We start from the raw sequence: 25,718 nt of genomic DNA on the forward strand, positions 1-25,718 counted from the left end.
AGCGACGTCGCGACGCGAACTGACCGAACTCGAGTGCGTCGCGACGCCTCACGTCGCTTACCATTTTCAACAACCTCCCCCACCAACCACCGGCAGCTTAAAATTCAAAAGTTAAAGTTCAAATATTCATAATTACAGTGTTTAAATAATGGAAAATTTTAATTAATAATTTCATTACGGATATTAAAATTTCCCAAGACGCGCGGCGGTTAATTATCTATAATGACAAGTTTTCAACCGATCTATCACTAATTAAATCCCCTAACGAATCCAATGAAAGTGATGTTGATGTACTCACACACGTTGTTTAAAATAATGATCTCAGCGCATGTTTCATAACCAATAATATGATTTTAATGAACGCGCATGACGCTGCCACCAATAATATGTTTAATAAACACATGCATGAACATTGCAACATCTGCTTTGGTAACATCCGTGAACATAGTAAATTTTAGTGTCCATTGCACCGCGATGCTTTTATGCGTAAGTTGGTTAACTAACCAACAACTTGCCTTTACGAATCGAAATGCTCGTTTGCGCATCGCATGTAGTGGTCTGCTGGTGGTACATGGTGGCATATGATGCGTGATTGGGTTAGTGTGCACCCACATGATAGCGGCTTTCATATCGCTAATGAATTACGGTTGTATCTGCTTCTGTCTAACCCTCGCAACACCAACACTGGCAAAGCGCATACAATTGTAGAATATTGTAGATGAATAATGAATTCTGGCGCGCCTGGAATTAAATTTACGCAACGAACACGGCAAACCGCAATTAAGCACTTTGCTTCAAATCTTCGAAATCTTCAGCATCAAAAGTGGCTGAGTTTATTTTTGTTGTATTATGCAAAGGGTAGAAAATTCAATAATGATTGTTAATTAGTAATAAATGACACGTTTACTAAGTTGGGTTAATTAAGTTTGACGGGGTAGTGTGTCTAGACGTAGTCAGTTTGGTGTCGACATAAAATATCGACTAATTTACTTTTTTTGCTCATCTTATTTGCTTCATTTGCTTTTTTCGGGCGCTTTCATTCCGTTGTTATAGGCGGTGATAAATTTGAGCAATTAATTTAAAATAATATTTGAGTTCTTTTTTTGTAGATAAACGTATAATTGTCTAATGGCGTTTTTTCTGTAATGGAACTGTTTGCAAACAAAGCACGAAAATCACAAAGAGCATAAAAATACTTGTTTGCATTTTTAATTAAGATTTTTTCACTGCTTGAGTAAATTTTTTAGCAAAAATATTAAAAACCTTCTGAAAATGATGCTGGGTATAAATTATTTGTTACTATATCTCTGAGCTGATTTTTTCTACAAATTGCGAATGACAAGATGGCCGAAAGCAATAACCATTCACATGTTCTGAAACTTAACAAGCGAGCCTTCTTCCTATGGCTTTCACTTTTCTAATACTTCTGCAGGAATCTATGTAAGATAAGGAATGTTGGTGTCTAGTTAGAGCGCGATGAAAGTACCGCAGTTACCGTGATGTCCTCGTCCTCGTTTTCTGGAGTAGGACATAAAGGCTACGGAATGATTGGCGAATGGTAGTAGAATAGTAAAAATGTTGCAATCTTCCGGAACGAAGCGAACAAGAGTAAAAAAAGAAACGGAAAAGATTGAAAGAGTGCAAATTCTGGTTGGAGTTTCAAGTTTTGCTTTGACTTCGATTCAATTTAACGATTCCCGCCGGGATGCAATCGGAAACTTCCTGCGGGATGTCTAGTACAGTGACAAGTGACAAGACGGATGTGGTTTTTAAAATTTCAATGCAAGCAAAGCATCTAAGTCTCTATAACTAATACTAAACGAGGAGGCGGGGCATATTGTTAATTTTTAGGTTAGGTTTGGTTAGAAATTATTTTTGTCTTATCGCATATTTAGATATAACTTGCATTTACCCGCGACTTAGTTCCGGTTGTGTTAAATAAAAATCTAATTCGTTCTTACTCTCTTGTTCTATACATAGTATATGTCAATTCTATCAATAAGATTTCCAATTTTATTTAAAAAAATTAATTATATAAATAATTGCTAATAATGCACTTCAATGCGCCATCTCGGATTCAACTATTTAACTATAACTATGATTGAATCTCACTGCCAACTTTTATCCTATAGAAAACCGCAGCCTATAGAGTTTTCCCGGCAATTATTCGAATTTTTCTCGCCATCAAAACCATCCTTGGACTTTAACGAACATTTAAAAAAAAGAATTGGCCAAATTGTCTTAGGTGATGTTGAGTTATGCGCTTACCAACAGATTTTGCGATTTATTTTTATATTATAGATATAAAGGGTGGCATATTGTTAAATTTTAGGTTAGGTTAGGTTAGAAATCTTATTTTTGTCTTATTTCAAATTTATTCATAATGTTTTTGTGTACTCACATCACGCATGATGCACATATTGTATCATGTGTCTTGAAGGAAGAAAAATGAAGATAATCCTTGTTATCCTGCGTTAAGCGCTCAAATCCTGAGCGACATTTATGTCTGTTCCCACTTCCTACTTTCGCTATCGCTTTTTGCAAACACTCTCCCACTTGAACTTGCACCTTCTCAAGCACCTCCTATATCACCACACATGACACATGTCACATGCGATCTGACATAAATGAATCTCTTTTGTCCTTCATATTTTTTATCCATTTATATTTTGTTATCTTTCATCATTACAACTTACATTATTCTCCTTTTTACATAAAACGACGTCACAAAATGGCCACTATTCAATTTATTAAAATCGTTTTCGTGTCGGTTGATAGCATCGGGCAATATGGATTTAATTATGATAAATGTACGTGGATTATTCCTATTCAACGAAATCGATTACTTATATTTCCTCGAAAGTAATCTGAATTTGGATTATTGTATGTAGTGAGTTGGTAAGTTTGTAGATATTCATATAATTGCTATTATTTCAATAAAAGGTATATTAGGAATATTAGATAACATTGATTTTATAATTGCTAATATTAAATTCCATTGTGTATCGTGTATAGTGAAAAAGCAATGAATAGCTTTTATTTGCATTTTGTAGGCAACCACATATACAATTCAGTGGTTCAGTGGTGTCACGTGCGTATTAATATTCCCCTCGACCAGAATCAATGACCACAGAATAATGAGTTATTAATTAGGCAATTCAATATGCTGAAAATGATTGATACTCTATTGAGTTGCCTAACTCAAACAAGTGATTATGTTTGCCTATATCCTCGAAATATTCTCCACTTGAATTTGAAATTGTCAACGTGTCACTACCAAAATGTCAGCAACCTGTTCCGAGGCATGTCGAAAATAAAGCCGTATCGATTGCATTAGAAATAAAGACGTTTGTTGATTCAATGGCGTCGAGTACTACGCACTTGGATATTCCTAGTAGCATGGCAATTGCATGTAATGTTGTCATGTACATGGATTTCATATGTTTCATGAGTTTACATGAGTTTCATGAACTTCTCGTAAACTCACGCAACACACTTGGGCATGACGGCGCACAAGTCCAATATTTGAAGAAGCATAATGGAGCGTGATGGGGTAGGTGGGCGGCTCGTGAAATATTACCTTCCATTTACTTGGAAACGCTTCAAACGCACAAAACGCACCCAGCGCACGTGTTTCTGACGTGTGGGGGTGCTTTTAAATTTTGAATGCGCCAACAAACTTTCCACGGAAATTGGGGTGTGACGGAAATTGAAAATGACTGAGGGTGGGAATTATTTAGTTTTCTGCATTGCGGCGACATCTTCTATAGGAAGCAGTTAGTAAAACAAGGACTTACAGTGTTTTTGTATAGTCACTTCATTCAATCGCAGATGGCGCGAGTAAAAATTAATTTTTAATAAAAAATTCCTAAACATTTAAAATATTTTCGCTCCCTTTTAATAACTTATATGTATTAGTAAACTAAAAAATAAATTTATTAAAGTTTTAATTTGATGAAAGTGTAAAATGTGTGTTATTTTATAAATTAGTTCAGTTTTTCGACACTAGGTGCCGCTAGCAACACTAGAATAACTATTTTTCCATTTTTATTTCCGTACATCCATCATATTTTTAATTCACAACATGACACGAGCTTACTTCATGTTTTCTATTGAAATAGCCACCCCCAACCACCTCCACACCCTGCAATAAAAGCAATGAATTGAATTGAACAAATAGATTAGTCCTACAAGTAACATGTGCTGGAATACGCTGACTAACTCAATGCGTTGCCTTACCGTGCGTTTTATTCTGCCCCAGTAACATTTGAACTTTGCATATTACATTATTGGAAGCAATGGTTGCCAGTCCCCGAGCGAGCTAGACGCCCCAAACCGCAGACTAATTTATTTATTCTCTTTATTCATTACGTTTTGTAAGGTTTTACTGCGTGCGCTCACCCAACGGCGTTTCACGGGTATATTAGTCATTTTTTCAAATAATTTTTTCTGTGCGGGAAATCATTTTTGGACTTTTCCTCTTTATATTGAACTATACTACTAATAAAACACCATGTTTTATTAGACGGGTGGCAATCAAGAAGAAGTTTATTGCTTGAAGTTGGTGGAAGTTTTGGAAGATAGAATTTTTTGTGTTTTCCCATAGGAAATCACCCACATGACGGATTGCTATCAGCTCGGGACGGCTGATGTTTTACTAAAACTGCTATTTCTACAATTGGGGCACACAAACACACATCTCCTAAGTTATCTACTGCGGTGCTGTTAGATTTTTCTGCATTATGCAACTTGCAAGCACAAATGTTGGTATAATGTGTCGCGGTTCTTGTTTGCGCGCTGCTCCAGCCCACAGCATCTCGCGCACATTTCGGTCGCGGCGCTAATTTTAGAAAACCCAATTACGGAAGCTGAGCTCCTCGCGTTTCACTATCGCAGCGAAATCACACGACGCGCACATTAAATTGCTGCACATGTGATGCTTGAGTTCGACGAATTTATGTGCAGCGTTCACATTCAACCAGTTTGAAAACTATGAGCTTCACAGGCGTTCCACGAAAATGATTCAGATCCCAGAGATGAGTTTCATTAGGTATGCCTTGTCAATGCTGCCCACCAGCCACCAACCATTTTCGGCTGGAAGCAGAATGCTTTGTCCAACGTTTATTCAGAGACCTGCAATTTGCAAATTCCTGCCGAACTACGTAATTGGAATACATTGTGACGCGGAATGCTTGCAAATTGATTTTCATTATCTATAGTGGACACTAATGGTGTTAAGTAGTTTTAAAAATGAGTTAAAGTGATTTTTATGAAAATATCAGAAATTTTTCACGTTTCATGCGTTTATTGGTTGTTTAGCTGTTAATTAAAATTCAATTCACACATTTAACGGCCGTGTTTGCTCACGCTCGTCGCGTTGCACAAACACATCGATGCACACATGCCCCGAGAGCATATCATCCGCATAAAATAAACACAAACAGGTGAAATATTCAGAGGCAACAAAATCAAAATATTAAAACAATTTAAAACCTAATCCATCTAATTGAAAATAACAACAATATGTGCATGGTATATTTGCTGATGTGAGTTGTGGTTGAGAATTCATAATGAATTGAATATTGGACACAAAATCGATGCGTTTCTTCTTTATTCCACGTAAACACGTCGATGTCCATATTGTACATTCTTGCTTTAATATAATTTCGTATTCCACAGCTTAGGCACCACAGGCATTACTCATGAAAATAATTTCATGTTATATGCTTGGTTGGCTGTGCGTAGGCGGGTGGAAAAATTGTTAAGTAATTCATAGTGGTTTTAATCAATCACTTTTATGACCGATGTTCTGGATAGCTCCAAGTTTTTGATTGTTGAATTAAATTATTGCTGCCCGTATTGTGATGCAAATTAAATTAAATTTGTGTGTTTTTTTTATTTGTCTGAAGTGAAATCTATTTTTATCTCTTTTATGATGTCCGATCTTGTGACATGACATGACAAACACTTCATTTTGGAGCGTCAGCACGGCGCCTATTATGCAACCCGTAGTCCTCTAGGCCCCTCAAATCGCGCCGTCGAGTGCGGCACTCGCCACTCGACAAACTTCTCAATCACTTTTTCCCTGTTATCCGCCTTGCGTCCTTTTCGCTCACTTTTCGCAGTATATCCTATTGTTATCTTACGCCGCAACCCACAACGCACCCACCGGATTTGTGTGCAGTGAAGAGTTCATAAAGTCGAAGTACGGAATATCACGTCGTGGTCTATTCTACGTGGAGAAGGCGAAACTTTATCTCTCGAAACATACAATGTGGTTTTGCTTCATTGATACAGTAGTCGCGACATCTATTAATTCAGTTTGCATTGGATCATATTGTATTGCGAGTATGACACCGATGTGAATGATGCTTTTCATTAAATTTCTATGTTGGTGTTCGCATTTTCCTTTTTCAAAATGATCTCGCTTTGATCTCGATGTGTATAATTACTCTTTGCTTTGCAAAACTTTTCGTATCGGATGTCTTTGTGATTACAGTCAAAACAACATAAAAATAACTTGTAACTAACGCCATCTGTATGTAATTAGCTTAAGATTAAATCGGTAATAACCTGAAAATTAACTAAATAAAACAAAATATCTACTTGTACGTTGTAGATAGTTGATTTGACAGCTATTAATATTGGTTGATAGATACATATGCTGATATATTTAATGACGTCGTTTTGCTTTCCAGTTTCCCATGTTCTGTGTGGGCTGAATGCGCCTACACGTGACCACAACCCTCGCTACCGCAAGTACACATGTGCACACAGGCACACGTGATCGTCAAACATGTCCGATGTCGTCGTCGTCGCCGTCGTTGTTGTCGTCGCTCTAAATGGAGGATGACCTTTCCGGATAATCGATAGTTTGTATTCCCGGTTCGAACGTTTCCATGATTGTACGATTGTTTGAATTGCTACTTCATCCTCTCTCATACTGACCATATATAAGGTCCTCACAAACGTGATACAGTATCATTCAAACCCTTAATACTTCCATGGCGATAATACACGTGTATCATCTTTGAAATTTCATAATTATATTTAAAATATTAATTATTTATTACTAGATTTTGCTCGCGATTTTGTCCCGGTGTTTTATAAAATAGTAATTTGTTTTTACTCTCTTGTTCTAGACATAGTATGTGTCAATTCTATCAATAAAATTCGCCATTTTATTTTAAAGAAATTAATTATATAAATAATTGCTAATAATGCACTTCAGCGCGCCATCTCGGATTCAACTATTTAACTATAACTATGATTGAATCTCAATGCCAACTTTTATCCTATAGAAAAGGGCTGTCTTTAGGGTTTTCTCGGCAATTATTCGAATTTTTCTTGCCGCAAAAACCATCCTTGGACTTTAACGAACATTTAAAAAAAAGAATTGACCAAATTAATCTAGGCGTTGTAGAGTTATGTGCTTACCAACAAATTTTGCGATTAATTTTTATATAATAGATTAGGTATTATGTACCTGCAGACTATTTAACGCTAGATAACTTATTATCTGTATTTAGTGTAATATTTTGAGGGGTTGGTTACTGAAAGTTTGAAATTTCACTCGCCTTAAACCTCGTAATGCGTGAACCGAACCTGTGGAGTCGTAATCCGTGAGTTTAGTGTTAATTTTTAATGCGGCGCATGTAGTGCTGGACGCAGGAGGTGCTTTAGATTGTGTTTGGTGTGGGGCGGCTTGTTGGGGCGGGGTTGTACATTTTAAGTTGACCTAAAAACGAGGCCGATCACAAACAAAAACACGGCGCGGCGGGGCCATTATCGGCCTAAACTAGTGATGAAATGTTTGGGTGAATCCACTTAAGCAACTATTTACCGCCTTTTCTATTGGATAACCGCATATCCGATCGAAAAATCTTTTTCCGGTCTATTTTACGGTCACATGTTCTCGAAATAATTGCAATTGAAACTTTCAAACTCGAATAACTCTTAAACTAAAAAAGATAAATCAAATTCATATTAAATTCCAACTTTTAGTTTTTAACTTTTCTGGTGGAGGCGCCTGAAATTTTAGTTTGACACTTGAATTTTGTTTTTGAATTTAATTTTGCTCTCCCTGGATGCAATACATTATATATAATACTTTAATAAGCTTTATTACTTTTGTCATGTGCTTAATAGCAAACTTTATGACATTTCTGTGTTTTCTATTGTTTCAAGTGTTTTCTCTGTACGCCTTACAAGTTTTACGAGTGGCTTGTTCATTGCTAGGGCTGCAACATTTGATGGGCGCATTAAACGGTCGCGACTAATCCGATTTTATGCGCGTTCGCTGATTTACAGCTCGGCGAAGCGAGAAGCGAGAGACGCCGAGCAAACAGATTGCTAATTTAGTCAGAAACTCACAAGAACAAGTCAACTGACTGTGCCTTGCACCTTGTGCGACTTCGCATATATTCCAGACGATTATCAAATTTCATTTTAACCTCCACCGGCTTTAAATCAACTAGAGTGCATCCACAAAGCAATATTTATTCATTTTTTGCCAAGTCAGCACAACTAATGATGTTTTTTTGTGGGTAGGTATATTGTATTGTGTGTGGCCTATATATCAAAGAAGGCATCGTCATCGAATATTGAATGAGTACTGGTGGAAAACAATCAATAATGCATGCGGCGCTACGCTGGATCGATCCACAACGACGACGACGTCGACGACGACGACGACCCCCTCGAAGCTTCCGAGCTTTTATGCTTATGTTGTTATTTTGATTACTACAAAAGAATTTTCGTAGCCAAATCTAGTATGTACACAGGCTGCTGCTGTGGGAATGGTTGTGGAACCCGCATACTCCTACTAATTTTAATAAATTTGAATACTTAGTATGGTTGACGAAAGGTGTGGGCAGGAATCGTGAAGCACTCGAAAACGTTCGCGAACGTTCGAAATATTTATCGAACCGAGTTGAAGCGTATTCATTATTTATGCGGTTTACGATCGTCATTGTGGTTTACGCCACATGAGTTTACAGTTAAATTTAGGGGTTAGAGGTTATTAAAAGAAAATAACCAAACATTATATCTACTTAAATCTTATTAATAAATAAATTCATAAATGCGCCACAATTTATTTTATTTTATTAAAACTTTAAAATTGATTTAATTTTGACCCAATTAAAAATCGATTCGAAGAAGAACATTTGTAATCAGCCCCTTGACCTGTAGCATAAAAGACATTGACGTTTAAAAATAATCCTCTTTAAATATTTATAACTATGAACCTATTTTAATGTAGCCGGTAAATGATAATAATTTTTACACGTTGTTAGATTAGCATCTTAGGGTTGGATAAAAATATTAACTTTTTTTTGCTCTGACTTAATGTGTCAACTTGTAGGGTTGTCGACAGCATAAATGTTAATGTCCTCGAACATCGGATATGCTCGAGCATCAACAAGTAAGCAATCTCAGTCGGGCTTCGAGCTTTTAAGCTTCGAGCATCGAGCTTAACATAATGCTCATGGCGATCTAACGATGTAATTGATTGTCGAGTCGTTGTGGGGAGCAACTGGTTGCGGGAAAATTGGGAAATTATCTTTATTTTTAAAACAAAACACAAACATGATTTGTAAACACAATATAACCTTTGGAATATTAAAATTACGCAGGTATGACGTCAATGTGATATTATTTTTATTAAAAATACAACAATAAATTATTATAATGATATAATTTGGACTGCTTGATGTTAAATCAAGTTAATGACCATTTAATCCATGCATCAATAATATTTCCGTTGTTCCAGAGCTAACCGGCTGATTATAATAATCCTGAAAAATGCATTTCTGCGCTGCGTCATGATTACGCTTACGATTACATGGCCTATTATCGGATATTATCGCCCTGTGCACGTAATATATGTTCGTGTTAATGCTACCAGCGAGCAGCAAACACCTAATCGCCTAGAAAAGCAAAAAAAAAAACACAAAAATCAAAAGGCAATAGCGCAACAGTAAAAAAACGAAATAAAACTTACAAACCATTTTATAGTTTATGATATATCGTTAAAGTGATTAATGTTTTTTTGCTACGTTTCATAAATCACACAGTGTATAATGCATAGTATTAGTTTATGGTGCAAAACTGATTGACATATCAATTTGTTTAGATTGTACTCATCTTGTGGCGACAGTATAAATAATAAGCTGCGCTGTCATGCCAGGATAATGTTTGTACCTGGATCCATTTTGGTTGCCTCGCTCGTCCTTTGTCCTTACACCGCACGTAAATTTAAACGTTGTCATGAAGATTCATGCGACAACGTTTCGTCTCCGATGTTTGGTAAAGTATGATAGATTATGATTACGTCAGGATGAGATGAGAGGACAATGCAAGGACGAACGTGGCACACTTGTGTCAAACGTATTCGCAATATTTTAAAAACGTGTCGGGAATTTAGTCAAAAGTTACTTATTCGCACTGGAATGTTGAATAACTTGAAAAATGATCGAAATTGGTAACAGTTCAAGAGAAATTCGGATTATTAAAGATTCATGTTGCGCATCAGTAAAATAACTGAAGACTCGTGTTTGAGATATTTCATTCCTTTCGACAGCACACTTCAATATTTTCATCCATAGCATTTGACTACAAATCGATCGAAAAGAAAATAAACACAAATAGAGTTGAAAATATTTACGACTAGGAAAATGTTTCAGATTGAAATTTTTTATTTTGTTATTTTTTGAGGAAGTAGAGTGGACATGAACATGTAGCGGAGGCAGTGTGGAGGCAGCAGAGAACGCCCGCCGCCGCCGCGGCGCAGTCAGTCTCGTCGCGGCGCTCAACGTCGAACGGTGGCATGCGATTCCTCTCCGCCGCACGCGCTCCACGCACGAATTGACTTGACTCCTCTGCCATTTCGACACTCACGTTTTCAATTAACAATCGGCAACGAACAAGAACCAAACATATCTTCATAATATATCAAACACATCAAAATGAAGTGTCGAAAAAAATAAGTTGTGAAGAGATCTGCGAGTGAGTAATTATAAAGTGAATCTAATAAAACTTTGATAGTAACCCAAATGTTAGTTGATTGCCCGGTTTATCACCGGTGATTAAACAATATAAACCGGTGGCTGTTTTTTGATTGATTGATTGATTGCGCCGTGGTGTGTGTATACGTGTGTGTGCGTGTGTGGAAAAGGTTTACATGTGTGTGCGTGGTAGCGTGTGGAGTTAATTAACTAATTGAACGCAGATCGACTGCCGACTGCCAGCGCGTCAATTTCGTTTAGCGGCCAGCGATTTGGAAGCTTTTCGGTTTTTGGCAATAAACGCGGCGCAGACTTACGTGGACGCAAAGGCACAGCTAGAGGTAATTATCATTTATATTTCATTGTGGATAATTAGGGCATTTTCATCGAGCGACGAGTCGGACGCACATTCTTTGCGCGTTCTTTCAGGTGGAAATCGAGTGCTTTGAAACCTTTACAAGTTTATATGAAATTTTATTACATTTTTCATATAAATACTTTTTAATGACCTGAGAAATATTGTGATTAAAATTGCCATTAATGTCCTCTTTAATTATGGAAGGTAATGCGATTATAAAATTTTATTCCTGCGCAATCGTTAATGATCAAATTTACGCAAAATTACGACCTGCTATTTTTAATTAAGTTTTATGTCACTTGGTTTATCGTATTCATTTTAATTTTGATATTCCTCTGAGCTTATGGAACTTTTTTTCATGGTAAAAGCTTTTGTCTTAATTTTTAATTAATATCGAAATATTTTTTAATTAAAAGTGTTTTTTAATATAATTTTAAAATTCAGATAAATATTAAATATTGTATGTTTGTGGTGAGTGTCAACTTTGAACTCACGTAATTAGAATATTGATTTGGGGCACGCGAATGTGAAATATTGAGGTTGCAAGTTTGCGCAGGCAGAATACCCTCAAATCAAAATTGAGATGATGTGGCACATGTCAAGTCTTGATTGATTTGGATAATAAATCTATTCTAATTTTAGTGAAAATCTAGATTTTATTCTAAATTTAAAAAGTAAATGTTATTTTATTAATATTTATTATTTCTTGTTTTCGTTTTGTTTATTTACAGTCAAGATTGTATGTTTCTTATCGCATATCTTGTGTTGTGATAAATTCGTTCACTTCACACGAAAACCAGTTTAGTTCTCGTGTGTCTCGCGTACAGTGCACATCTAATATTCGAGTGTCTGTAAAATCGTAGAAGATTCCTTGACAAAACAAAGGTAATTCTTTTAATTTTATATTTTTTTGATTTATTTCATGTTTTATGCGTAATTAAATTGTTTGACGATATTAATTTGACGTGGTATGCATCTCAAAACTCCTGATTAGAGCCATAAACTAATAACTAATAAGATGGGCGCGACACGCAAACGCGGAACGACCCTTTCAACGACGTCGATAACATATGAGCCGAGTAATTTGGGAAAGCGTACCGCATCAAGCACAAACACGCCAAGATGAGTCACGTTTAACCAGTGAATAACGAAGTTCAACTCGTGCAGAGACCTGAGAGGTTAGTCAAGTTTCCATTCTCGCCAAAGAAACTTGGGGGCACGCTGGCGGGTTGAAAGGTTGAAGAAGGGATTTGTGGATGTAGTAAAGCCGCAACATCACAATATGAAATTAGAGGAGTTGATCTTTACTGCTTAGCTTATCTTAACTCTACAACGACCATAATTACGAAATTAAGTAAAGTAAAATTAAAAGATAGTTGATTTGTTGCTGTTGACATTTCACATAGTAAGTGTCAGTAAGTGGGGATAGTGTGAGAAACCACTAATGAGCACTATCACAACAACTATCAGGAATAGGACAACGAGATCAAGAGAGTAGACGTGGTCCTGTTTCACTACTACTTCAAACTGTGTGGTTACGTGCATTACATGTACTTGTAAACACCACAGAGAACTCAATAAGCGGAACTATTGCCTGGGATTAGGATTGTCAGACTAGTGAAGTGTAGCGAAACAAGCAATTTGAACATATCACCCAAGTCATAGTGACTCAAAGCTGAACATTTGTTGGAATAATTTATAATATAGAAATGAATTGCTAAATCTGTTGGTAAGCGCATAACTCTACAACGCATAGACCAATTTGGTCAATTCTTTATTTAAAATGTTCGTTAAAATCCAAGGATGGTTTTTACGGCGAGAAAAGTTCGAATATTTGCCGAGAAAACCCTAAAGACAGCCCTTTTCTATATGATAAAAGTTGGCATTGAGATTCAATCATAGTTATAGTTTAATAGTTGAATCCGAGATGGCGCGCTGAAGGGCATTATTAGCAATTCTTTATATAATTAATTTCTTTAAAATAAAATTGCGTATCTTATTGATAGAATTGACACATACGAGTACTATGTGTAGAACAAGAGAGTAAAAAGGAATTACATTTTTATTAAACACTGCCGGGACAAAGTCGCGGCAAACGCTAGTTCAGAATAATTAATTTGATAAAACACAACTTTCCTATTTTATGTAAATTTTATTTTATGTAAAACGTAAATTTTTACGAAAAAATCACTGTTTTAATTTCATTATTCATGATTTTCTGTACCTAGAATTCGTCGCAAACCTATGCCCCTATGATTCTAGTATAAATTACGGGTGAAAACTTGACGTGGAGCGTAGATAATGCAGTTTTGGGTCCCAACGCTCTTCAATTTGATTTAACTTGAATTCAATTTGCAATCATCATTTTAGTCTAGCCGCCATTTTGAAACAGCAGCAGTTCCAAAATTAATTTTCACTCCACTCCGCTTTATATTCATACAACTATTCAAAATTTCCAACTCGATCGTTTTGGAACTTTCCGAACTTTTGAAACCCAGACGCATGCATATATAGTCTTTAATTACGTATAGTGGAAATGAATTGACAGCCTTTAACGTCATATCCTTACCTACGTGGATATTTATAGGAACATATTTTTGGGAAGTAGTTATTTCATGATGAAGATATTTTTGTTAAAAATGACAAGTGTACTTTGAATGGATATAATTGAATGGTGAGGTAATCTAGGTAGCGAATACAATAGTGAACGGACGTACATGATACGATAATAGTGCATTCGACTGCACATTGTTGAAATGTCACAATGGAGTCACCCACGCATACTAATTATAACCATGTTGGATTATGCATGAATAAATTATTAGGGATCCGTTGAAGGAGGAAAAAATGAAATTGATTTTTATATTATGGAGGTAATCATGGTGAATAAAAGGTTTATATTTTTAAATAAGGTATAATAAAGTAGGATAATTAAGTGGGCAATGCGGTATATGTTCCAAACATCTATATTATAAAAATGAAACGTAAAATCTGTTGGTAAGCGCATAACTCAACAACGCCTAGACCAATTCGGCCAATTCTTTTTTTTAATGTTTGTTAAAGTCCAAAGATGGTTTTTACAGCGAGAAAAATTCAAATAATTGCAGGGAAAATCTTAAAGACAGCCCTTTTCTATAGGATAAAAGTTGGCATTGGGATTCAATCATAGTTATAGTTAAATAGTTGCATCCGAGATGGCGCGTTGAAGTGCATTATTAGCTATTCTTTATATAATTAATTTCTTTAAAATAAAATTGCGAATTTTATTGATAGAATTGACACATACTATGTCTAGAACAAGAGAGTAAAAGCGAATTACATTTTTATTAAACACTTCCCGGACGAAGTCGCCGGCAAAAGCTAGTTCAATAATATTATTTTATTCTCAAAATGTCGTAAAATATAAACATATTTTAATATAAAATAAATATATTAGTAGAATTGAATTTATTCGCCGTATGCTTACGGATCGTGCTTCCTTTCGTCGTTCGTTTCGTGATGATGGAAAACTCCGCAGCGAAATTATGTAGCAGAAACGCATCTAATCGAAGGCGGGCGTGTAAATAATTCATGCGACAAACGTTTTCATACTCTCACTAGAAACGTGCTCGCCTCAAACAGTCCGAATCATCGAAATCGATAAAACAAGTACAACTAAATGTAAAAGTACTAAATACACATCTACAAACCTCTAATACTAACACAAATTTATATAAAACACAATTTTGAGCTTTCAGAACACAATAATTATGAAGCACGATTTCCAAGTAAGTAATTAATGTCTAATTAAGTTTAATTTTAAGCAAACACAATATTTTCACTGCATCACGGAAAGTTGGAATGAAAAATAAATGAAATACGAAAAAAAAAAGAAAGAAAACATTGAATGAATGAAACACATCTTGTTTTGACACAGAATTTAATGGGGTTGTATTTTTAATTAAACTAAGTAAGTACCTACGTGTACGCTGTGCGCGCACAAAGCAATAACAAAAAAAAGAATTAAACTTTTAATGTTGTTGCTTGGTTAATATTCTTTGGTGCTGTTGTTGCTCGCAAAATAAAACCGGAAAGTTTCGAGGTAACGCAAAGTTTAAAAAAAGTTTGCATTTGTTATACGTTCTTAACTTTGGCTCTTTCATAGGGACACGTAAGACATTCCTTTGTTTAATATAATTTTGTATAGCTGCTGGGTTCAATAACAAATTGGAAACTTTTAAAATTGAATATAACGCGCTCTTGACGTTAATAGACTTAAAAGTTTTTCAAGCACGTCTTTGTAATTTGATATTCATTATTGGAAAATGTAAAAAGTCAGCAAGTAAAAATGATTTATGATTTTAAAATAATTTTCAACTATTCACAACTTCTAAAATGTTTTTAAACTTTATAATGATAAAGTATGAATTAATTTGAATTTTGCGAAAGTTTTCCTGGAATTAGGTTTTGCCTGCGACTTCGTCCCAGAAGTGTTTAATAAAAATGTAATTTCTGTTTACTCTCTTGTTCTAGACATAGTATGTGTCAATTCAATCAATAAGATTCGCAATTTTATTTTAAAGAAATTAATTATATAAAGAATATTAGCAAAATGCATTTCAACGCGCCACCTCGGATTCAAATAATTAACTATAACTATGATTGAATCTCATGGCCAACTTTTATGCAATAAAAATGGGCGGTTTTTAGGGTTTTCCCGGCAATTATTCAAAATTTTCTCACCGTAAAAACCATCCTTGGACTTTAACGAACATTTAAAAGAAAGAATTGGCAAAATTGGTCTGGGCGTTGTTGAGTTATGCGCTTACCAACAGATTTTGCGATTCATTTTTATAGTATAGATACTAATCTTTTTAGTAATAATTTGCTTACAAAATTGTGTTGGGAACATTGTAGCTGATGTTATTCTCGTTGTATTTTATACACACCAAACCAGATAACAAATCTGTGCATCAATTTCACACGAGCGAACAAATAAACTCTACTTTTATGCAGTGAACAGTCAAAATCAATGTCTATAAACCCGGCACCATTTGTTTTTCTATTGACGAAAAGCATATACGACTGATCTGATATTTCCGCCGTAAAAGCCTCAACATAACCTAGATTTTGCATGCGTATATAAATTTGCTGCCATATATTTACCTATAAAGGCTTATAGATGGCGCTAGTCAGTGCTTAATAGCACTTATAAATCTTCAATATCAAAATCAAAATTTAAGTACGCTTTCAGAACTATAAAGTTTTATAACAGAGCACTAAACATCCGTTGTTTACGATATTTTCATGCGCTGCGCCCATTTTGATATTCATAAGATTTATTTATGGCACGAACATTGAACATAAATCTACAAAGAAAATTTTGCGTCGATCGAGGCATCAATCAAGTCGCGTCTATTAAACACACATCTCGTCTGATAAACAACTTTGTTTGCTGCTTGCCTTAGATGCAGGTGAATGAAGAGTGAAGAGTGAAGAGTGATCGCTGTAAACTTAGAGTGAATTTAATCAAGTACGCTGTTTTATTAGTGCCACGGGGCAGTAAATAGATAAAGGAAATAGTTCAATTAATTACGCGTAAAATTTAAACCAAAAGGGCGTTGAGGGTTTTAATGCTATTCGCAGGTTGGAAGCACAGGTTAAAATGAAGTTATTATTAGACGAGTGCGCCGCCGTCGTTGGTCGCTCGTCAATTATTCAGCGCGTTTATCGAACGGACGCATTTCTGAGCGGGTGTTGTTTACGTTCGCTTCTGCATTCGTCCTAGAATTTGTCCCTAGGCTTAAATTGTCTGGAAATATTTTACTTTTTAACAATTTTTGACGAGATAACGAAATGATTGCTCAAAATGTAGCCTATTGTCCCATAGATGGCGGTACTTTCAAACGTTTTTTAACGTATGTTGATATATGGACTTAAAAATGATAAATTGTAAGAAAGATGGCGTTACAATGATTTTTAGTTTGAAGTGAAATATGATTAGAACTTAAGTCAAGGACTACAATGCTTCGTTTTTTGACGAGATAACGAAATTATGGTTCAATATGTAGCCTATTGTCATATAGATGGCGCAACTTTCAAACATTTGTAAATGTATGTTGATATATGGACTTAAAAAGATAAATTGTAAGAAACAATGAGTTTTAGTTTTGTTAGAAGTGAAATATGATTAGATCCTAGGTCAAGGACTACAATGCGTCTATCCTGGTTGGAAAGACTTTACGAACGCGTGTTGAGTCGTCATAAAACATGAAAACCCATCGATATGCGTGCGTGCGTTTCGTGCGTGTACTACAGCACAATGGCGGGGCTGTAAAATTGTGTCGTAGCGCTGTTTGAATTATTAAACGTTTTCTTCATACAACAGACTTAAAATATAAGTTAAAAATGTATTCTTACTTTCTGTTATCTAATATAATTTAGAGAAAACATGAATTTTTTATTTTATTGCTACAGAAATACAAAAATAATTATATTTTATTCTAAATTCAATAGAATTGTTATTTAGTAGGTATTATTTGAGTCAGTAAAACACAATACTTTCTGATTGAATTGACAACAGATTTCGCAAAAAGCCAATGAAAGTCTAAAAAAAACTGAAATGATCGTGTGCATTATTCATTTTACGTCTGCGTTTTCTTATAAGTGGCCTTACAAGTCCTGTTCATTTGTTGACAAGCCCAATAGGTTGCGTGCCGGAGTCGCCTATTCACTGATATTCAACAAATATGTAAATGCAAACCGCGTATACCGGTCCGAGCATGATAAATAACGAAAGAGCCACTACAAAGCGGATAAAGTGGACAAAAACCTCGACTGTACAATGAGCACACAAAGCGTGTACAATTTGAACGCGGCGCGCATCTATTGTGCACGAAGGGAAATAATTGCCCGGCGAGACTCGGAAAAATTAAACAATCGGACATGCACAAAATCAGGTACGCAAGGGTTGCCGCCAGCAGGCAACAATGCGGCGAGCGTCGAGAGATAAACAAACGAACATAAAAAAACGCATGGAAACAATTGGAAACTATACCAATAAAGTTTATGAGCAGTGTCGATTGGTTAAAAACAAATAAATCGGGAATTGTGTTGTATTAGTGACTGAAATAAAATCATACGTAATTTCTCGTAATTTTTTTGATCAGGCGGAAAACAGATTTTGATGAAAATGTTATTTTTCTACTTCTACCTATAAATCACCAGTTTTTCCAAGGTTTTTAGACACAAAAAGTGGTACTTTATATACGAACGGACAAGCCGTACATAATATTCATTATGTATTTGCATTATGCACGGGACGGAGCAAGCGCCTGCGCATTTGCCTACGAAGCAGCACAAGGCAGTATGAAATGCCATGTGACGTCAGTCAAACACGTCAAAGCTGGCGCTGTTGCTGCTCGTATCGGAGAGGCACGATATGAACCGAAGCGTCACATAGGCCGGTGCGCGGCATGGCACTTATAACCTTTCAGTTTCTATAAGTGTGTGAGCAAATTTTGATGATTTAAAATACAAAAGTTGAAATACAAGAACCGCAACGTGGAACTAGAGTGGAAGTAGCAAAATAGCGTAAGCACCTCGTGGCTAAACGGTATTATACACTCGTTTAGTCACTTGTTACTTAATATACTATTTCTTCCTCTAAAAACCGTAAAATATTCATATTTTGAGTTTTAACAGATAGAAACTTACTAAAATTCAGTAAATAGCAAACACGTCAGGATGAAAGTACGAAAAGATCGAAGATCTTGGAATGGAATTAAATCGTGCTTTTGAAAATGTTTTATAAGGAAGCTTTGAGGCTTCAACTGCAGACGTTCACAAACCTTACAAACGCGGTGAATCTCCGCTGAAAACGCAAAAGATATCAAAAGATCTAAAGACATAAAGACCTACACTCCTATAGAAGACAGAACTTAAGATCGAAAAATATATAAAAGAAGAAGCAAATATACTTTTCCTTATTCCTGTTCGTGTAGTTATTAGTTTTTCTTGTCGCAAATTAAATTATCGTTTAAAATAAGTTAGCGCTTGATAAAAAAACATTTATATTATGGTTTTATGTGCGTAACGTGAGTGAAAAAGTTAATATGGCGTCTGCAGGAAGCGAGTCAACAGCATGCCACCAACCATACACGCCCACACAATTGCACAGTGCGCTTTTCAGGTCGTTTCAACCTTTTTCCGACATTTCCTGCATTTCCTACATTTCTTATGTTAATCACGCTTTTCCTACATATTACAAACCGAGAGTTTTCACGTTTTAGTTTTTACGGTTCTTTCAACATTTTCATCATTTTCACGACTTCAGCAGTTTCAGATTGTAGATTGTAACTTACTCGCGTATTCTTTGCTTACGTGCTCGGTTTATTTCTTACTTGCTTACTGCACTCATATCTCGACAATGTTTTCATTCAGTGCCGTATTTAATAATGAATTTTAACAAAAAATTATTTCTTTTAAAATTAAATTTTTAATAGTTTAACTTCACAACAAGATAAAATTATACAGTTTCATAAATTTTTATATAAATTTTATTTTTTTAATCCGGCTCTGTGTGGACAATAGTCCTGCGGTGTTTTATTTCGTTAACTTTAATATCTCCCCGACACGAATCACAATTGTGAACGTAATGACAATCTTTACAATGTTCTAGTAATTTCACTTTATTGTTTGTTTATTTATTGTTTAATAGTGAGGATAATATAATAGTGTCTTTAGATTTTATTGTATTTGCACAAAAATGTTTAACTTTGCTTAGGTTATATTATCCTAGGCAACCATATATACACTTTAGAGTGTGCTTCTTAATTTACACTCAATTTGCCGCGTTGTCTGCGTTCGCAGCTTACCTGCGCGTTACTAACGGTTAATTTGTAATTTCGTTAATATTTAATCAAGTGTAAAGCGAAGTGGAGCTTTTGTTCCTTTCTCTTCGGGCTCACAACTTTGTCGTGAAGCTTTCTACCCGAAGCTGTTCCTGTTTGACTTCAAAGTCGGTCTATTCATCGTTGAATTACAAATTATCAAAATTTACACTCAACAGAGAAGAGATTATATTACAGGAAACTGTAATTCATTAATTCGGCCATTTTATTAGCTGTGAACAGGTGAATATCCGCCATATTGTTAATATTGAATTCCATTATATACTATTTCATTCGTTTTTGAACGTTGTTTTGTCTTTAACACGCGATTCGTGCACTTTCGTCAACCGCCGACGCACGCCAACATGGCGATAAGGTTAATGGTAGCTAAATCGTAAATTTTCTCCGGTTTACGAGCGCCCAGAGAAGCAAAATCAAACAAAAACTAAAGTGAAACACGGTAGTAAGGAAGCGTATTTGGGGTTGAAACTTTGTGCGAGTTTGTGTTTTAACGGTCTTTTTGTTTCTTATTGTTTAGCGTGTTTGCGCCAGTCGTCGCAATGCGCATTCCAGGTGGCGATAATTTAACGGACGTCCTATGTCGTAAATTTATTATCTCATATACAGTGTGTTTAAATTAGCACAAACGCAAATTGGTTTAAATATGCAGAAATAATTCGTGTGCAAATCAGGAAACATGTGATAATGAATTATAATGATAAAAAATGTCTATAAGTACGGTTAAAAGTTACAAAAACATATTTTTCTAAACATTTCATTCAATATGGTGAGTTAGATATATATATATACCTATAAATATTAATAAATATTAATCATATGACTTGTTCGTAGGCAAAATTATTACTATTAATCGCCGCCATCTTTGTTTTGTATTCATTTGCGTCAGCTACTCCAATTTCAGATATTATTGTAGCAAATGGCGAAGAAGACCAAGGAAATTATGGTCTGCTTGGTAGAATTTTGAGATTTGTTCTTATAGGATACAATCCTGTAGCATTTATTTTGGGTCTATTGGGATTGGGCAATTCATTATGGGCTGGCCTTTCTGTTCTCTTGCAAGTTGTATAAATGCTATGAAATATAGATTAACTGAACTCACGTCACTAATTAATTAAATGATTAATTATTAATTAATGTAATAAATATTATAAATCCACTAATAAATTGTACTTCTAACTATGCTTTGGTGTTATTATTAATTTGTCGGTCACTGTAATATTTATTATATTTATTTAATAACATTTTCTATACAAAACCTTTATAATATTGTATTTTGTTCGATTTGATCTTATGAATGAATTGCTACTTTGTCATTCTATTTGAATAAATATTACTCAAATCGCAAAATCTGTTGGTATGCGCATAACTCAACAATGCCTAAACTAATTTTCTTTTTAAAATGTTCGTTAAAGTCCAAGGATGGTTTTACGATGAAAAAATTTGAATTATTGCCGGGAAAACCCTAAATACATCCCTTTTCTATAGAATAAAAGTTGGCATTGAGATTCAATCATAGTTATAGTTAAATAGTTGAATCCGAGATGGCACGCTGAAGTGCATTATTAGCAATTCTTTATATAATTAATTTCTTTAAAATAAAATTGCGAATCTTATTGATAGAATTGACTTATACTATGTCTAAAACAAGAGAGTAAAAACGAATGACATTTTTATTAAACACTTCCGGGACTAAATCACGGGCAAAGGCTAGTAATTTATGAAATTTTTTGTAAAATTTCTGCAATATTTTGTCTCTAAAAATCTTGGAAATGAGTTTATTGGCAAACTGCGTAACAAATTAGTGTTATTCAAATTTACTTTACAACCTAGATTATTTAGAATTAGATTGTTGTTATTTTTATGCCTCTAATCTATATACCTAGGTCAGAATTCAAATTTGAATAGTTTTGAATTGTTTTGTTTCCTGATTTGCACACAAATTCCTAAAAAATGTAAAATAATCTTAATATAGTTATCTCTAATAACTATCGTCCGCGATGTGCGCATATATAAGCTAGTAACATATATTTTCATTGTGTTTAAAAATTTATCCGCGCAAATATTTATTTGTTAAAATGGTAAGCTTTTGAAAAACAAAATTCTAAATCCAACATAAATATTTATTAACTTTTAGATGAAGTTATTGGCATGTTTAATGGTCTTGCAAATGGTGTTGATCGTACACATACAAAACGTTTCCGCTGAAACATCTTTACAGATGAGTCCATTGCACTACGCCCTGGACGCCATTTTGTTACGCGGTCTGCTCGGTAGTCTACTCACAATTCTTTTTCTCCACCGACCCATTGACTGGCTGCTGCACTTCCTTTTAGCATAAATCTCAATCTTTCAACTGTACACACTTTAAAATAAATAGGCTGGAACACAGTGCTGCCATCTTCTGCACAACAGCGCGTAAATATTTCCTTTGCAAATCTAATTCCATTGAGACTGTGTTTTATGATCCTGTTATGAATACACCACTCGAGGGTGACATTATCAGTTGTTGACAGTGTGGCAAATTTTAATGCCGAAAAGCGCTTTGCGGTAATGCAGTCAAGCAGCGCACTTTTATGCAAAAGCCTGCACGAGATTAACCTTCGCGTCAGTATGGTTGGTTGCCTGCCAAGTATTCGCTAGCGAGCACTTAGAGTAATGCAAGGCGGGCGTGTAAAAAGCCGAGGGTTTAAGCCTTTTATAGCGTGAGTTAATTTCAGCGTGGTTTGGCAAAAAGAATACAAAATGTGCTGAGAGGAAAATTACATCAGGAAAAAACATTTCCGCTGCAGCATGTTAAGTGTGCATGTGGGCGGAGCCAACAGAACTTTATATGCCGTTTAAATTAAAACTACTGAAGAAAAATAAACAAACCAAATATTAAACTGAAGCAATTCATCAAGATTTTTATGTTTTCTTATTTCTGCAGAAAAACAGTATTAAAGTAGAAAATGTTACACAATGAAGGCATAAAAACATGTTTTTGTGCCTATAAGAAACAAATTATGTTTTTTACCTCGGCTTTTATGTGTTTCCCTGATATGTTTGCAACGTTTGCAGATATTTCGACTCCCATTGAACAAATCGTTAGCGGTTTACCGCTCTTTTTCACCAATCTCCGCCGTCAAGTTTCTTTAACATCAGTAGGCATTTCGCTTTATCGTTCCATCGCTTCTCGTTATTCTTCTTCGGATCGCCGTGACCGCCTGTCGGCGGCGCGCAAAATCAATCTCAATTTGCCCATTCGCCGCAAATCGCATTCGTCGACGGCCTTTGCTCTGCTTCTTCATCTCGGGGATTTGCAAGCATGCCGATTTACTTCAACCTCGACATTCGACAGCCCGAGGGTGGTGGTCGTTACCGTCGTTAGTATCAATTTGTTTTCTACGCATCGTGAAGTTCTACACACGCTGAAATTGCGATAAACCGCAAATTCAAATCTGAAAATATTATGTTTGTGGTTGTGCTCAAGTAGTTTTTTTTTTATAGATTTCTGTATTATCGATGTAATAGATTTATGATTTGTTTGTTTTGTTACAGTATTTTCTAGGCGATGCATCTGCGAGCGGCGTCGACAGTGTCGGCGTCGTCGTGTGCCCTCACGGCGGGCGTCGTCGCGCCGCCCCCGCTCGCGTCGTGATCCCATCCCCGGGCAGCGCCATGCTAGCGCCGACTGGGGACTCAGCGTGCAGCTAATATGATCTTGGTGGCCACAGTCATTCTGCTACACAGTGCCGGATTAGCAGGTAAATAAAAATAACAAAATACAAAATTACAATTAAAAATAAAATAAAATAAAAATAGTTTTTAAAATAACCTTGACTTGGATTATCCGCATGCTTGTATTCTGCATTATATCTCATGGATGAAACACTTGAGTGCCTCAACGTGCTACACTATTTCCGCATCTTCACGTCCGGGAGTGTTTAATTAAAACTAGCAGCGCAGCGCGCTAATTAAACAAACACAGCGCAGGCTTTGTTTGTGGCATCGTCTACGTTTATTGTATTTTCTGATTAGAATCTCGCGCCTGCAACCGCAACAGACCGGAAGTTGATTGAAATTAATTTAAGAAACCATTATAAAACAGTAAAATTAAGTAAAATTAAAATTACTGCTTACAAAGTGTGGTTATACTGTCAAATAGAATTACAGGTTTCTACTTACCAACAATACAGATTTCTACATTATTCACAGGTTCAATGCCACCGATGCCCGGCATGCCGGGCATTCCAGAGAACATCACGGTGACGTTCATCAGCCCGACGTCGGTACGCGTCTCGTGGGACACGTCCATCGAACACATCGAGAAGTACGACGTCACTTACAAGCCGACGGATGCCAGGTGTGTGTCTAGGTTCGTCTCACGCTCTTTCGCACCCCCGCGCGTCGCGCACTCAACTAGAAATCGAACTCGAATTGATTTAGCCATCCAGAACGTAGACGTAGCAATAGACGTACGTAGTAGTAGATCTTGATATAGAAATATTGATGGGGGTAAACATAGGTGTCTGTTTTGATGCACGAAAATATCTGTCCGTTGAGGGGGTGGCAATCGATTCGTACGAATTAAATTAGGAGCCATCACCGCACCATTCACAGCTTTTGAGTTTAGAATTGAGGTTATGTGAGTTATGTGAGTCTGTAATTTATATAATTGACATTACAGTTTTCTGTAATTTGCAAAACGATAATTACTGGTGGTGTCGGTGTGTTAAAAGCTTTTCTAAAGTTTTAATAACTTTATAATTACGATATTTATTTTCGTAAGCGATTTGGCGCAATGACGCCGACCGGGCATTAATTAGGTTACTTTGGAGTCTCTGCGCGCTCGTGATGAAAAGAAGCGAAGAGTGGCGAAACGCGTGATTTATCTTGGAAAACTTTACCAAACTCTCATTTTTCTCCCTTCTACCTCGTATTTCTCCAGGGGGTGTTTCACATCCGTATCATTTTTGTATCTCACTTTTTGGAATTTGGTCCATCGTCCGCGAACGTGTTCAAGTTTGTCTTCATCGGTTTTACACTGTCACATCACATTTTGTCGCGGCGAGTGTATAGGAAGGTGTGTGTGGGTGTGAGTGCAGTCAGTCGGGGGCTGGCCGGTCGGTTGAGCGCGTCTTGAAAGGATTCAATTAGTCGTTCCACGCCGCACTCGACGCCGGCAGTCATCGCGCGAATATCATTCGGGTAGCATCGATTCACTGTGACACTCATTGAGGTTGAAAAAATTCAATTTGAATCTTTTTGGTTTTTAAAGTGAATTTCATTAAAATACTGTGATTCAACTTTAAAACGGAATACGGTATATTTGTAAGTTTAATATATGCAACCAACTATACAAATATGAGTATATTTGGTTGCATAATTTTATTGCATAAAATTAGTCTAGATAAGTTCCGTTTAGATAAAAACAAAATTACCCACAAGTGCGAATGTAAATATAGAAGTTCATTAGTTAATTAA

At 35.7% G+C, this 25,718-nt stretch overlaps 1 protein-coding gene across 1 annotated transcript in view; it reads left to right on the forward strand.

The window, feature by feature from the left end:
- The window catches only part of LOC135803635 (uncharacterized), a 72,504-nt gene that overhangs the window by 30,383 nt on the left and 16,403 nt on the right, over positions 1 to 25,718 (forward strand). The window contains exons 2-4 of the mRNA XM_065317300.1: positions 6,699 to 6,872; positions 23,793 to 23,998; positions 24,450 to 24,597. Coding sequence (XP_065173372.1) covers positions 23,950 to 23,998; positions 24,450 to 24,597 — 197 coding nt within the window. The 5' untranslated portion in view covers positions 6,699 to 6,872; positions 23,793 to 23,949. The remainder of the gene's footprint in view (positions 1 to 6,698; positions 6,873 to 23,792; positions 23,999 to 24,449; positions 24,598 to 25,718) is intronic.

Source organism: Atheta coriaria, unplaced genomic scaffold, assembly GCF_025399875.1.
Source record: "Atheta coriaria isolate IRGN ID8LTWV9N9 unplaced genomic scaffold, Caltech_Dcor_3.1 hic_scaffold_3_pilon, whole genome shotgun sequence".
Taxonomy (NCBI): domain Eukaryota; kingdom Metazoa; phylum Arthropoda; class Insecta; order Coleoptera; family Staphylinidae; genus Dalotia; species Dalotia coriaria.